The sequence below is a fragment of the Phyllobates terribilis genome, unplaced genomic scaffold (genome assembly GCF_046119375.1).
Source record: "Phyllobates terribilis strain yellow unplaced genomic scaffold, ASM4611937v1 Scaffold_182__1_contigs__length_3807330, whole genome shotgun sequence".
Taxonomy (NCBI): domain Eukaryota; kingdom Metazoa; phylum Chordata; class Amphibia; order Anura; family Dendrobatidae; genus Phyllobates; species Phyllobates terribilis.
Window position 1 is genome coordinate 2,425,103 of NW_027362942.1, and position 16,221 is coordinate 2,441,323.

A 16,221-nucleotide genomic window follows, 5' to 3' on the forward strand; every position below is an offset into this window, starting at 1 on the left:
GTTCATTCCAAGTGTCCAGCTTGGATACCCAATAATTAAAAGGCACAGAGGAATCACGGAGGAAGCTGGTACGGTCGGCAAGGTACTCCCTCACCATCTTTTGAAACTTTCCACTCCTTTTGAGAGTACCCCGCGCCTCAGGGCCTGTAAGCTGGGCGGGTCTCAGAAAACTGTCCCAGAATGTTGACAGTGTTCCCCTGCTTCTGCTGGATTGGAGTTGCGTCTCTCTCGCCTGTACGCCTTGGTTGGGCAACGAACTGTGACCCCTGCCGCTACAGTGTTCAGATGGGAATTTTTTTAACAGTTCTGCAGCAAGCACCTTCTGGTACTGCCCCATTTTTGTAGACCTCTCCACCTCTGGAATAAGAGAGTGAAATTTCTCCTTGTAGCGGGGGTCTAAAAGTGTCACCAACCAGTAATGACTGTCACGCAACATTTTGACAACGCGAGGGTCACGGTTAAGGCAGCGTAACATAAAGTCAGCCATGCGTGCCAGACTGGTAACGGGCAAGACTTCCGTGTCCTCACCAAGATGACGACTGACCATGTTCTCCTCCTCCCCCCCCCCCCCCCCGTCCTCGGGCCACCCACGCTGAACCGACGGTATGACAGTTGTACATGTACTACCGTCTACAGCGCATGATACCAGCTCCTGTTCTTCCTCCTCCTGAGGTCTTATGTTTGGAGTCTGACCTGAATATCGTCAGCCTTGTTGCAGCTTGTACTCCACAATTGCTCTCTTCTGCTCACAAATCCTTTGCAACATGTGGACGGTAGATTTCCAACGTGTGGGGACATCACACACTAGTCAGCGTGCCGGAAGCTGCAAACTCTGCTGCAATACAGCAAGGGCGGCGGAAGCTGGAGCCGACTTCTGAAGATGAGCTGACAGGCGGCGTACTTTGACGAGCAGATCTGGCAACTCTGGGTACGATTTAAGAAACCGCTGAACCACGAGGTTAAGCACATGAACCAGGCATGGTACGTGTGGGATCTCGCCTCGCCTCAGAGCCGCCACCAGGTTACAGCCATTGTCACAAATGACCATGCCTGGATGTAGGTTCAGCGGTTTCAGCCACAGATCTGCCTGCTCTTTCACAGCTGTCCACAACTCACAAGCAGTGTGAGGTTTATCACCTAAGCTTATGAGTTTCAGCACAGCCTGTTGCAGCTTGGCTGAGGCAGTACTGCAGTGCTTCCAGCTTGTAACTGATGTGGTGATATCTGACATGGAGGCTGAACATGAGGAGGAGGATGATGCGCAGGAGCTGTACACTGTGGGGGCAACTCTGACTGACATAGGGCCCGGATGTGTTCCGTCCCAAGGTCCGACTGGGTCCCGGCTTCCACTATGTTTACCCAGTGTGCCTTCAGGGAGATGTACCGTCCCTGGCCACAAGCACTTGTCTACGTGTCCGTTGTCAGGTGGACTCTCCCAGTAACTGCGTTGTTGAGGGCACAGCAGATGTTTTGGGACACGTGCTTGTGTAGTACGGGGATGACACACCGGGCAAAATAGTGTCGGCTTGGGACTGAGTACCGAGGGATGGCCACCGCCATAAGGTTGCGGAAGGATTCAGTCTCCACCAGCCTAAAAGGCAGCATTTCCAACGCAAGCAGTCGTGAAATGTGCGAATTTAGGACTGTGGCCTGTGGGGCGTTGGCTGCGAATTTGCGCTTTCGTTCAAAGGTCTGGGATATGGACAATTGAACGCTGCAGTGGGACGTGGACGTTGATGCTGTTTCTTGAGAAACTGCCATAACAAGTAAAGACTGAGAGGAGGGGGCATCTTTGCATGCCGTATGGACAGGAATTGCCTTGCACGCACAACAGGGGGGTTCTCTTACACGCACAACAGTGGAAGAAGCAGTGTTGACACCCGCTGACACTGGTCGTGGACCCTGGGGTTCGCCCCGCAAAGTCGGGTGCTTTGCTGCCATGTGCCTGATCATGCTGGTGGTGGTCAGGCTGGTAGTTTTGTCACCCCTGCTGATGCTGGCATGGCAGGTGGAACATATGACCTTTTTGGGGTTATCAGCAGAGTCTTTAAAAAAATTCCAGACTCTGGAAGACCTACCGGTTGTACTGGCAACGTCCCTCGTGTTGGTGTTACGGGGAACGGTTGCCGGCCTTCTGTCTGCGGCCACCACACTGCTTCTTCCTGCCTGTTGGGGTACTCTGCCTCCCTCCCCCTGTGTGCTGCTGGCCTCGCTCTGCATGTACTCCTGCCACGTTGGGTCAGTTACTAGATCATCCACCACCTCCTCCTCTTCCACTTCCGCACCACGGTCCTCCTCCTCACTTCGTGGCAATTGTCTCATCATCGTCCACCTCTTGTGACAAATTGCCAGCGTCGCCTTCCTGGACCGTGGCTGTTCAAATATTTGGCCATCGCTACATGGGATCCCCTCTTCCACCACTTCAAGCGGAGCAGGCGAGGGGCCCAAATATGGAAATGGACCAGTGAACAGCTCTTCAGAGTGTCCAAGTGTGGGATCAATTGCTGTCTGACGACACTCTGCATGGTGGGAGGAAGGAGCATCAGGGTGAGGAGGAGTATGCGGGCGAGACTCACGGCTACTAAGATTTGACCGTGTGGAAGACAGACCGGAGGTGGTGGTGCCCAGGTGAGTGGAAGTATTATCTGCTATCCAATTAATAACCTGTTCACACTGATCAATTCGCAATAGTGGTGCTGTTGTGTGGTTCCCTAGTAATTCTGTCAAGAACTAGGAGCGAGAAGATGTGGCTGTTGGTTGTGGCACATTTTCACCTTGGCCACGGCCCCGTCCTCTGCATGCGCCATCACCAGAACGTCCAGTTCCACGTCCCTTGCCGCGCGCCTTGCCCATTATAAATGAAGTTAAAATAGCTAACACTCGCACTATCAATGGCAAAAGGGTAACAAAAAGGAGATTAGAACCGTGGAGGAGGAAAACCACAGTTCTATTTTCTGCCCTACACCATAGTCTTTTAAACAGATATATTTGTGTCTGAACAGTCAGCGAGACACTCAAAAAAATGTTTGTTTTTTTTATTGAAAAAGGGCAAAAAGTGGATAATACAGAGATTTGAACCGTGGAAGAGGAAAACTACAGTTCTAGGTATTTGGCCTACACCAGACTCTTTTAAACAGATAAATTTGTGTCTGAACACTCACAGACACACTCAATTTTTATTTTTTTTTTTTTGGGGGGGGGGCGGGATACCAAAAGGTTAATAAGACGGGTATTTGTATAGTCTGACTGAGGGGGAAAAAAAAAAAAAAAGGTTTTAGATGAAAAAAAAAAAAGGATTTCCTGAGACCTGGGGCTAAGTCTAGCAATTTGAAAAGCAGCACACAGGACTGTAATGCAGCGTTTGCTGGTATAACCACTGCATCTCCTATACAGCCTGCCTGCCTGGCTGCCTGATATCTGGGATGGATATTAGTCCTTAGAAGGACTGTTTGTTTGATCTGGCAGCCTTTACAGACCCTACACTAACTATTTCGCACTATATATCTCTTCCTTACTCAGCAGCGCTCTCCCTACACTGTCTGATCCCGGGCGACTGTGTCCAAGATGGCGGCGCCCGGTTTTAAATACTCGAGGTGACGCTGTGTGGCCAGCCAATCACTATAATGCCCACAACCAACATGGCTGCGGCATTACAATGACTGGCTGGCAATCCCTGCATGTTCATTGGCTCTGTAAAGAGCGCCAAACGTGCAGGGCGGAGACCCAAGCTCCCGCCCGAGTAACCTCGCCGAACATCCCGAGTAGTGAGATGCTCGGGCGAGTACTGAGCAGTGTCGAGCATGCTCGCTCAACACTATTAATAATATAACTTTCCCTACAAAATCTTCAGTTTTAGGGTCTGTGCACTTGTTGCGGTTTTGTCACGTTTGTCATATTTTTTCTACGCCGATATGTCACAAACCCTGAAGGATTTTGTAGTACCAGCAAAGTGAATGAAATCCTTGAAGTTTTATGCACACGTTGCTCATTATTTCCTTGCAGATTTAAATCTGCAACTTGTCAATTCAGCATTTTTGCTGCAGATTTCACCCAAACTAATGAATGGGAAAAACACATGTAAAAAATTAATCAAAAACGCGTTCAAAACGTATGTATTTTTTACTGCCAACATGCCTGTATTTGCACCAGATGTTTCTGCTTCAAATACTAAACTGCTGCATATTCCCTTACTCAAATTAGTTGATGCAAAAATGAATGCGCACCCCACATCAAAAACTCCTACTTCTAGTATTTTGTATGACGTGTGATTTTTAAGGACAGCACTAAGTCTTCTGGACATGGAATGAATAAGTTGGTGACATATTGCATCATCTATCTTTTTCCATTCTTCAAGAACGACTTCTTTTAGTGTCTGAATGCTGGAGGGAGAGTGATGTACACTTGTCTATGTAGAATTCCCTCTAGGTGTCCAATTGGGTTCAGATCAGGCGACATACCATACTTTGGCACTGAATCACTTTAACCCTGTTGTTCTTCAGAAATGCAGCAATGGCCTTACATGTATATTTTGGATAATTGTCATGTTTGAAGAGTGCACGGCTACTAAGTGCATGGAGTGATGGTAGCATCTTCTCTTTCAATATAGAGCAGTACATCTGTGAATTCATGATACCATAAATTAAATGTAGCTCTCTGACACTAGCAAAACTCATGCAGCCCCACCAGGACCCTCTGTTATCAGGCCCGTGCAGGAGGGGGGCCCACCAACATCAATTTAACCTGGATGTGCATCAAGAAGATGACGCCGCAAGGCAGGGGAGCAGGGTAAGGTAAGAATAATCGTTTGTTTCTTTTTAAAATGTGCTGGAGAAGAATGTAAGGGGCCCTGAGTGGGGGACATTATACCAAGAAGGTGCCCAGGATGGCAAAAAGAAGATAGATGTTGCAGTATGTCACCAGCTTGTTCATTCTATACCTAGAGGACTTGGTGCTGTCCATAAAAGTCATGGAGGTCATACAAAATACGTTATGTAGTAGTTTTTGATGTGGGGTGTATTAATTTTTGCATTGACTAATTTAGTAAAACTGAAGATTTTGTAGTGAAAGTTATATTACTTTCATGTTATGAGTTAAAAAATACTCTATAAAACTTAATGTCAGTTATGGAAATTGTTCTGGTATTCAGTGAGATATTGATTACAATCTAACTTTTAAAAGGGGGTGTACTCATTTATGCTGAGCACTGCATAACTTTTTTAATTTTTTTATTCATGTAGCCATATGCAGGCTTGTTTTTTTGGCAGAGAGAGTTGTATTTATTAACTACATCACTTTGGGATTCACAATTCTGTTGATTTCAATGGAGCCCATAGAAGTTTATGAAGAGCTGATAATGCACAAGCATTTACTTTGCATGATAATGTGGTTTCCAAAGACTTCTGTGGGCTCTTATTGACGTTAGCGTATGTACAGGAGACATTTGGGGCTGGTGCACGCATCGCAGGAGACATTTGGGGCCGGTGCATGCATCACAGGTGGGGGACGGGAGCTCATTGTGCTCTAGCTCTGCTCACAGAGTACGTCCAGACGCTGACACTGGCCAGCGTTGGGACGGAATCCTTTATTGCATGTGCCACGGCGTTCAGCTGTGTGATCGCAGTGCAAGAAGAAATTAAAGGGCCAGCTTCCGGCATAAGCTCTGCAGTTCCATCATGACTGTGAAGTCGGTAAGCCAAACCTCCGACTCCTCAGTTTCCATGACACCGACTCTGACTCCACGACTCTGACTCCCTCATACACGGCTCATGTTTAAGTGATAAATTTACTGTAGCACAGATTCATCTCAGCTAAAAGTCTAGACCCTTAGATCAGGAATAGGACAGACATTTATAGGACATTTCATAACTTTCCCAAATTCTTATGAAAAAATATTCCCCACAAACTCCATTGAACTACTGTACCCAATTTATTATATATTTTAGGAGTTGGTCCATTTTATACCGACTCCACCAAAATGGACACAGATTCTGACTCCACAGCCCTGCCCTCCAAGAATCTGTGTGGGGCCGGAACAAAGGTCATCGGAGAACATAAACAGTCCATGGGCCAGAGGTTCCCTACCCCTGTTCTACATGATTGAAATTAGCTGAGCTTAGCTGTTTCACATTACAAACCCCTTTTATCACCTTTACTCCTATCCTGTTGGTTCTGCTGTACTGTTCCTCCCCCACACTGCCTGTCCAGATATTAGCGCTCATACTGTCAGCATCATACCTATGTCTGTTGTGTTCAGAAAACTTGTAATCGCTCTGTAGTAAGATCAAAGCAGGGTGTCATCTTATCTCACACAGGGGGTAGCCTAGAACAGGCAGGTTGTGACAGCCCGATTTCACTGCGGAGCAGTTACAAGTTGTGTGAGCACAGCAGTCATAAGTGATTACTGACACACTCTGTAATCAGGAGAGGATAATCAAGAGAAGATAAAAGGGTTTGTAATGTGAAACAGCTAAATTTGTCTGAAATGCCCCTCACCTTACACTGACTCATGCAGGAGGCTAGACCAGGAGATCAGCGCTGTATCATTACACAATGAGAAACCTGCTCTAAGCTCTGGTGGGGACATGTTTTTTGAGTGTTGCTGCCTGCTTATGATTGGTCAGCATTAAACAGGGAAAAGTACAATTCCACAGTGAAAACTGTCTGTCTGATAACACCCACTGTCTGCAACCACTCTTACATTGTGTGTCCAGATAAACATGAAACATTTTGGGAAAGGTCCTCTTTACAGTATTGAACCCATTATTAAGCTTTGCTGCTACTGTTTCTGTCTTTATTAGTTATAGAATTTGTATATTGTAAGCACAATATATTTCTCTCCCAACAGATTTTCCTCAAGCCACAAAAACAAAAGCATCCTACATTCCTGTTTCTTCATCGGATTGTATGAATGACAATCCCAGTATTTCAAATGTGGTAAACTTCCTGGAAGACGTTACAGAAGTGCCTCATTCTTTTGAAGAATTAGATTTAACAGATGATGACATATATGTAACAAATAAAATACAACCTCATATTGAAGAGGAGCTATATGAAAAAATAGTTCTCAAAGAATCCCATCTATATATACCCACAGCACACAAACAGAACTATCCAGCTTCTTTTATTAAAGTAGAGTCATTCTCCTTTGAGGAAGAAAATCAAGACCATCCCACGATTTATACAATAACAGATCCAACACAAGAATATTCATCTATTCAAGTTAAGGAGGAGCCAGTCTCGTGCGATGAAGAAACTCTAACAGACACTGTTTACACCTCTGCAAATTACAGACAGCAGTATACATCTGCTCATATTAAGATAGATCCACTTACCTTTGAAGAAGTTACTGTGGATGACACAAACTTATGTACATTTGATCGCACTCCACAAGGTCATTCTCACCTTAATAAGGAAGAAACAATATGTGATGAAGAAGATCTTGAAGATGTATATTTAGGAGTAAATCATATACAAGAGAATGGCCAAATATATCCATCCAAACCTAGACCATTCATATGCTTTCAGTGTGGGAAGTGCTTCACACGCAAGTCGCAGCTCCATAGACATCAGATGATCCATACAGGTGTGAGACCATACTCCTGCTCAGAGTGTGGAAAACGTTTTTTCCGGAACTCGCACCTTCTCATACATCAAAGAACACACACCGGTGAAAGGCCATATTCCTGTTCCGAATGTGGAAAACGATTCACCACAAATTCAAATCTTACCATCCACAAAAGAATCCACACAGGTGAAAATTTATATTACTGCCCTGAATGTCACAAATGTTTTACCAATAACTCCAACCTTGCTATACATCTGAGGATACACACAGGAGAAAAACCATATTCTTGCTCAGAATGTGGCAAATGTTTTACAACCAAATCAAATCTTGTTCTACACCAGAAGATCCACACTGGGGCCCGACTTTATCACTGTTCTGAATGTGAGAAGAGTTTTACTACAAGTGCAAACCTGGCTCTTCACCAAAGGATACACACAGGAGAGAAACCATACTCTTGCACGGATTGTGGGAAATCTTTTACGATAAACTCCCATCTTGTTCGACATCAGAGAGTTCACACTGGGGACAAGCCCTACACTTGCCCGGAATGCGAAAAATGTTTCATTAGTAATTATGAACTCAAAAGACATCATCGAACTCACTTTGAAGAGAAAGCGTATTCTGAGACCTTTGGTGAGGAAAACATAAATGATCCAACAGATCCCACCAAGGATTGGAGGATTTCTGTAATGGAAAGATCCCATTTTTGTACTGAATGCGGCAAAGGTTTTGCCACCAACTCTAGTCTTGTCCAGCACAGGAGGATACATAGGACTGAAAGGCCATATTCTTGTTCTCAATGTGGTAAAAGTTTTACGTGTAAATCGTATCTTCATAGGCATCAAAAAATTCACACAGGAGAGAGACCGTATTCTTGTCCTTTATGCAGAAAATGTTTCTCCAGAAACTCTCATCTCAAAAGGCATCAGAAATGTCACACAAGAAAGAAAGCCTTTCCATGCCTGAACTGTGGGAAATATTTCAGTTCTCCAGCGCGTCTTGTTCAACACAGTCAGATCCATGCAGCCGAAAACCCTCAGTCTTCTGCACATGAAGATATTTATATTATATAAATATGGGATTCTTATAGGTTAGAGATTTGAGGGTGAAAATAAGCCTTTGGATTAGGACATGGATCATGTTTGTCAAAAAATTGTTGTATCGTGCTGAGAAGTTTTACAAATTACATGATCAGTGTCTTAAAGGATTTGTCTACCTTTTGAAGAAAATTAATTTTTTTCTTAAATGCATGTATTTGGGGCTGTAAATAATTTTTGCAGTTGGGTTTCATTACAAGCTTTGTACCTTTTCGAGTTTTTAACCCCTTTACAACATATGACATATAGGTACAACATAAGTCGCCTCCCCCTCTTTGGCTTAGCGCCAGAGCCATCACCTTCTCCGGCACATGACGGCTGATTTGATCAGCTGTTATGTGCCCCTAACAGCCACAGGTGGAACCTCTATTCATCTGTGGCTGTTAACATATTAAATGCCGCTGTAAATCTCTGACAGCGGCATTTAATTTGCGAAAACCAGATGCATGTCATTGGCTCCGCCCATCAACATCTCTGTCACATGATCTGGGGGCGCTGATGGATTGGCACCACAACCCGGGGTCTGCAGGAGACCCCTGTGGTTGTCATTGCCAAACTGCTGTCAGCACCACCCAGCCGTCGACGCTTCTAGCAGTTGAGTACTTTTGTTATGTGTAACACAAGCGATCAGATTATCACAGCTTCAAGTAGACTATTGAAGCATGTAAAAAATAAAAAAAAAGTTAAAGTTCAAATCAACCCCTTTTGCCCCATTCAAAATAAGAGAATTAAAAAACAAAAACAAAAATACACATATTTGATAACGCCCGATCTATCAAAATATAAAAAAAATTATGAATATAAAAGAAAAAACAATCATCAGCTCACCCATTCGTGTAGAAGATAGGCTTCCTCGCACGGAAACTGGTAGTTCCACAGGAAAAGTATTCAAAAGACAAAAATTATCCAGCGTGGAAAAAAAATCTCCATTAAAAATAGAAAATTTATTAATGAAAAATATTTAAAAACTTTTTCAGAGACATAAGATAACATCTCTGTACTGATTTGATGTCATCTTATGTCTGTTTTCTGTTTTTATGGAGATTTTTTTTTCCACAATGGATAATTCTTGTCTTTTAAATAAAAAAAAAAAAAATCCGAGCTGTAAACGGTGTAACCAGAAAAAAAATTAAAATGCCAGAATTAAGGTTTTTTGGTTGCTGCAACATTGAAATAAAATGCAATAATGTGTGATCAAAACATTGTATCTATCCCAGGATTGTATCAATAAAAACATCAGCTCGGCACAGAGAAAATAAGCTCAGCCCCAGGTCCCGAAAAATTGAGATGCTACGGATCACGAAAAGTGGTGACTTTTTTTATTTATTTTTCGGACAAACTTTTGGATTTTTTTTTCACGAACCTATACATGTGATGTGTGATTGTTTTTGTATGTGGACCTCTTTTTTTCACATGTAACGCGCCATGGAATAAATGGCGCTATAATAATAATAATGTGGGGAATCAAAATGGCAGGTCAGTTTTAGCATTTAGTGAACATGGTTAAAAAAAAAAAAAAATGTGGAATTGCACTTTCTTTGCAGTTTCACTGCACTTGGAATTTTTTTCCCGTTTTCCAGTACACTATATTTTAAAATCAATGGTGACGTTCAAAAGTCCTGCAAAAAACAAGCCCTCACATGGCCATATTGACAGAAAAATAAAAAAGTTATGGCTCTGGTAATAAGGGTAGCCAAAAATAAAAACAAAAAAACACAAGGTGGTAAAGGGGTTAAAGACTCTAATGGTGCTTTTACAGGAGACCATTATAAGGTACGAGTGTTTTTAGGAACACAAAATGCTTTTTCGTTGGGTGAAATGCTCTTTTGGTTTGATCAAAAGATCGTTGTTCTCGGCAGCTCGTCATCCTGTGCTGCTGAGAAAAATGGCAGCCTATGTGCACTGAACAATCTGTTGCAGATCTTTCAATGATCATTTGAAGGGCTCTCTGACTGTGTAAACAGACTAATAAACGACTGCCAAACATGTTGCTGGATGGCAGTTTTTTAATGCTGCATATCGGGCTATGTAAATGCTGCTTAGATTTCCCTACACATTCAACGTTGAGGTGGTCATAAATCAGCTCAGTTGAGAGTTAAAGTGAAAATCTCCTTTAACTCATTCTGCAGCCGCAATATACCGTGCAAGACAGAGGCTATAGAAGGAAAATGGTCCAAAAACTTTAATAAAGTCCAATTGCAAAAATTGTTTTGGCCCCAAATACATGAATTTTAAGTAAAGAAAAAAATCGTCCTTAAAGTTGGACAACCCTTTTAATGGATCTACTTGAAGAGCTACCCTAAATAATGAGCATCAGAGTAGTTTGGTGAAGTTCCTTTTCACTTTAAATTGTTTTAGGTCACAACCTCAAAGGGGTGTTCCAGACTTAAACATATAACAAGCCCCCCCCCTGCCCCTCGCTGGCTACGGCCATGATTCACACACAGCGTTTTTGCAGATCCGTTTTTTGCAGTAAAATGCAGTGACTCTGGGCATCCCAGCAAAGTCAATGGGTTTCAAGATATGACATTCAGACACATCGTTTTGTGAGGATCTGTTTTTGGGCTCAAAAAACAGATCCTCACAAAGAATGCGCATGTCAGTTTGTTCGGCGTTTTTGTAATCTGCTTTTGCTATTGAAAACATTATCTATGAGCTCAAAAGCCTTTCAGGTGATGCGGTTTTTTAAAAAGCTGATCTGCTTTTGCAGCTGAAAAACGTATCCTCAAAAAACGCAGCAAAAACGCTGTGTGTGAATGTAGCCTTAGATCAGGAATAGAACAGCCATTTATAGGACATTTCATAACTTTCCCAAATTCCTATGAAAAAATATTCCACACAAACTGCATTGATCTACTGTACCCAATTTATTATATATTTTAGGAGTCAGTCCATTTTATACAGACTCCACCAATATGAGCACCGACTCCGACTCCACAGCCCTGGTTGGCATCATCACCTGTGCAATACTAAGGAAATCTTGAAAACGTGCACGGTTGGTGGCCCTTGAGGACTGGAGTTGTGCACCCCTGAGATAGGCCTTTAATGTTTGATGGGGATCTAACCTCTAGCATCCTGCCAATCAGCTGAATAAGGGATCTGCTACACTGCATCAAGATACACAGTCTGTTCATTGTTTACCCAGGCAGGTATTTTTTTAGTTTTCATTGAATGTCAATGTAGAAATGAAAGGGTTATTCCCAACATAAAAATGTATCCCCTTTCCATAGCATAAGTGACAACTTTGTGATTGGTGGATTCCAACTACTGGGAGCCTCACCAATTCTGAGAACAGTGCTCCTAAATGCCCCTTCAGTATAGGGTTGGGGCACACATTAGCACCACTGCTCTAGGACTCTCTCTACGACTTCCGAAAAAAGCAGAGTACAATGCCATCGCCGGATGCTCCTAAGGATCAGCTAGGGTCCTTATCAGTCAGATCCCCAATGATCACAAAGTTATTACCAATCGCATGGTTTGCTGATAACTGTTAATTTCGGCAAAGACTATTTAAATCTAAAATTGCAATTTTCTCATTTGCCCCCAGATGTCAGCACAATATGGACATACTGTATTGTAGACTTGTGAAATGAGACATCTCCTATAACAATAAGCAGTAACATTAAGTTCAGTGCTGCTCGAGCCTAGATATACCGCTGTTAAAGGGGTTTTCCGGGACATTTATAAAACTAGAAAGCAGTCTGCTGTTGGTCATGTGACCACTCATTCGCAATTTGCATACATGTAATGATTACCTGCCAATCCCTTTCTTTTACCCTTAAATAATAATAATCTTTATTTTTATGTAGCGCTAACATATTCCGCAGTGCTTTACATACATTGTCATCGCTGTCCCCATTGGGGCTCACAATCTAGATTCCCTATCAGTATGTCTTTGGATTGTGGGTGGAAACCGGAGAACCCAGAGGAAACCCACACAAACCTTTCAATGGTACTTTTTACTCAGTTAGGAATCTCTTATTAGACTGCGTTACTAGTTTTATAAATGGCCGCAAAAGCTAATAATGGTGTGTTGCCATTTTGTTTAAGCAATGTCCTTAATATTACTCAAAAAGTATAGCCTCCTGATTGTAGCTGATTGGTTTTTCTGCATGAAGACAATACTGTCTCATTCTTATCAATATGTTATGGTATATACAGATTTGCTCCATTGTGTCTGAAGTAGCAAAAGATAATGCCTGGTTGATAAAAATATTTAAAATGCTAATAGTCAGCTATCAGATTGTGCATGCATAGAGTTAGAACTAGCTGGTTAAAAAAACACTTATTTTGGGAAAGACTACCTCCATGCTAATGACCTAGAGTCATAATGGATGCTTATGTTTTAGAACATGAACCTTAAAACAGCTTACTTTCAACTACAAGCAAAACTTCTGCCTGGAGATTTACCGCTAAGATTTTACAATAAGATAGTTTCTAGGCTCATTCTCCCAGCTAATGGTCAACGTTACTGTAACTGAAAACATTAGATCCTCTTGTAAAAAGGAAGACAAAAAAAATATTTGGGAGATTTACTGAAAAAATATACACAATGTGCCAAAACATGCATTACATGGTGAGTGTCAATACATATTGTACCATCCTCACTAACTTTAACATGTTTCTAGATAAGGAGTGTGGTTAATAGTATTTAAATGCACCAGATTTATTGGCAAAATATTGGTGTAAAGTATGCCAGGAAAAGTGCCCAACATGTCCAGCAAGTTAGGTCAAATTTGTCATTTAGCAAGTGCCATTCTGATAAATTTGGCTGAGTTTTGAGCTGTCTAGTCTAATTGTACCCTAAAACTTAATGACCGTGTTAAAAAAGTTTCCTATATATGTCTCTTCAACCAAAATACTTGCCATCACACATGTAGACATATCCATGTTTCTCTGTAAGTATAGGAAAGATTAAGCTTAAATATGTTGTCCCCTTTTTGAAACTCTTGGTCCCCAAGTTCTGTTTGTTGTAAAAAAGTGCTTTATTCACCCACCTCCACCTGGTGACCAGCCCTGAGTCTCTGCTTGTGCTCCCGCTGTCCGGTATTGGTCACATCGTTAGTGCGCCAGCCAGTCAATGAGCTCAGTGGCTCTGCCTGAGTAGATGGAATGCCCCTTCACAGCCCCTAAGCTCAATGATTGATCTATCAACATGACTTCAGCGTTACAGCCAATAACTGACACTGGAAATAGCGTCAGGGACTCTGCGCTGCAGCCATGTACAGCTTTTTTATTTTCTTACAACAAACCAGGGGACCAAGATTTTCTAATAGAAGACAACCCCTGTAAATGTCTGAAAGTAGTGCTGCTCCTATCGTAGCCCCAAATTGTTTGCAATACAGCACAAATCCCTCCTCCCTTTCCTCACACAGATTCTGAAAGCTGAACTCAGAAGAAGGGAGTTTTGCCAAACCTTGCCGGTAGATGTGTGAAGGACACGTTAAATGCAGCCTATCAGAACTAACACAGTTTTCTTGTGCACCGTTTTGACAAATTTCGCCACTTGTATAGTTTCTGGCCAAACACAATGGTTGCAAAGAGTAATTAGTGAGGGTTCTCACTAGTGTACATCATCAGAGGCATCCTCAAGTTTGAGGTGAAGGTAGATATTTGGAAATGTCAAGAGGGACTTCTGAAGAAGAGTGGTTGTCACAATTTTTATCTATTAGCAGTTAGTATATGATGTGAAAATAGATTAGATTTAGCCCTGCAGTAAACCTTTTGTAAAGTCAGCGAGGATCAAAGGATGTATGTTTTTTTTTTCTTCTAGGTATTTACAGTGAAATCTGAATTTCCAGTTTTGTACAAAATGTCTTGTAGAGATGTGCCTCAGGATCCAATATTAACATGTTATATGTTAGAAAACTGCATGCCTTACTGTATTACTGTACATATGTAGCTGTTGTCTGCTGAGCCATGTGTGACTGCTTTCCGCATTGACAAAAATGGAAAAACAAAGCCAAGGAGTTTGCATTACTAACTCCAGGGCATGAATGTAGGTGCTCCTACCTCAACCTATGTCTTCCCCTTATTTACTTTCCTCGTACACACAGGGGCATGTTTGTGAGAGTAATTACACAATATTACCAGACTGGAGAGGGGGAAGTCACAATGTGCGCACCCTGGGTAACCTGATGGGTCCCAAATGGCTGTAAATTAACCCAATTCCTTAAACCCCTATTTAAATAACATATTACACCAGATTATAAACTTAAAGGGGTTGGCCACTGTATCTTTATTTTAACAGATGGGTTGGGAACATGATTTTTAGCACTTAGGAATATATATGTATTACAGTTTCTTTTTCTGCATTTGTTATTGCTCTCATCACAGACTGCACAGCTATACTGCCCTTAAAATGGCTGCTGATGGAGGAACATGTGACCAGACGAGTCCATCAGTCTCCTCCCGTAGAAAAGCAGCTTTCCCACATGAAGTCATTTTCAGTTGGATGCTGATGGACTGATCTGGTCACATGCTCCTCCACCAGCAGTCATTTTATGGACTAAGAGCTGCCTAAAGGTGTTGACACCCAGCTTTCCATAAAATGTGTACATTCCTGCAGCTTTGACTGCATCCATCTACAACTCCATGCACTCGTCCGTATCATGGACAGGTACACCAAGCTTTATGCTATGTGGCACTTGAAATTACCACTTTCACTCGCAAAACTGCTGAAACCACTGCATGCTGTGACTGAAAGTCCATTACATCCCCAACCTGTTCCCTCTCTCCCATTGTTTCTTGTGAATGGCTTCTGTAGTTTGCGCATCTAGTCGTGAACCAGGAGGCTTAGAATGAATAGTTCTGTATGTTACTCACAGAAAGTGGAGTAGTCTATGGAATTGTGGAAGGATACTAAAACAGAGCAATTTCAATAGTCTCAAGGATATTACATGTACTCTGTAAGCAATGCTGCATCTGTAACTACAATCTACGGGACCTCCTCGAATAGCTGTTTAATAAAGATTTCCCAAACTACATTCTGTGCTGCTTTTGTCATAGTCATTCACATTTGGGGACCTGTATGAAAACCAAGTTAGTACATGCACATTTCCTTTGAGGAAGCTAAAAGATTTTCCTTAGGCTATGTTCACACATCATGTTTTTTTTTGCTTCGCAAATCAGCAAAACCTGATCTCTGGCAGGAAAGAAACTGCATCAAGGTTTTGCTGCATTTTTTATACGTTTTTTTTTTCTGCAGAATTGTGTCTCTTGTTCATGCTTTGTCTCTTTTATGCATAAAAGTTCAGTGAAAAAAAAAAAAATCTCATTCTGGTTTTGGCATAACAGTGTGGGAGATGAATTGTTCAGGAATAGTTTAACTGACAAACTCAATGCACTGCCAGTGCTTGACACTATTTACTTTCACACTATGGGGTCTGCTATTCAGCTGCACAGGTATTGATCAATTTCGCACCGCACTGGGTCACAGGTATTGTTCAAGGTCATATGTAGCTCAGCCAATGTTTACATTGTACATATCACTAATTTCATTAAACATACAAACCACAAGGGTAATAAGGGTATTTTGCACCCGGTATTGATTTTTTTGTT

The 16,221-nt window shown here is 42.2% G+C and overlaps 1 protein-coding gene across 2 annotated transcripts in view; it reads left to right on the plus strand.

Annotated features, from left to right (window-relative positions):
- The window catches only part of LOC141212707 (uncharacterized), a 45,394-nt gene extending 29,747 nt beyond the window's left edge, over window positions 1–15,647 (plus strand). For both annotated transcript variants that reach the window (XM_073664991.1, XM_073664990.1), the window contains one exon: window positions 6,845–15,647. In XM_073664991.1, the coding sequence (XP_073521092.1) occupies window positions 6,845–8,637 (1,793 nt within the window). In that variant the 3' untranslated portion in view covers window positions 8,638–15,647. The remainder of the gene's footprint in view (window positions 1–6,844) is intronic.
- The last annotated feature ends 574 nt before the right edge of the window (window positions 15,648–16,221 follow it).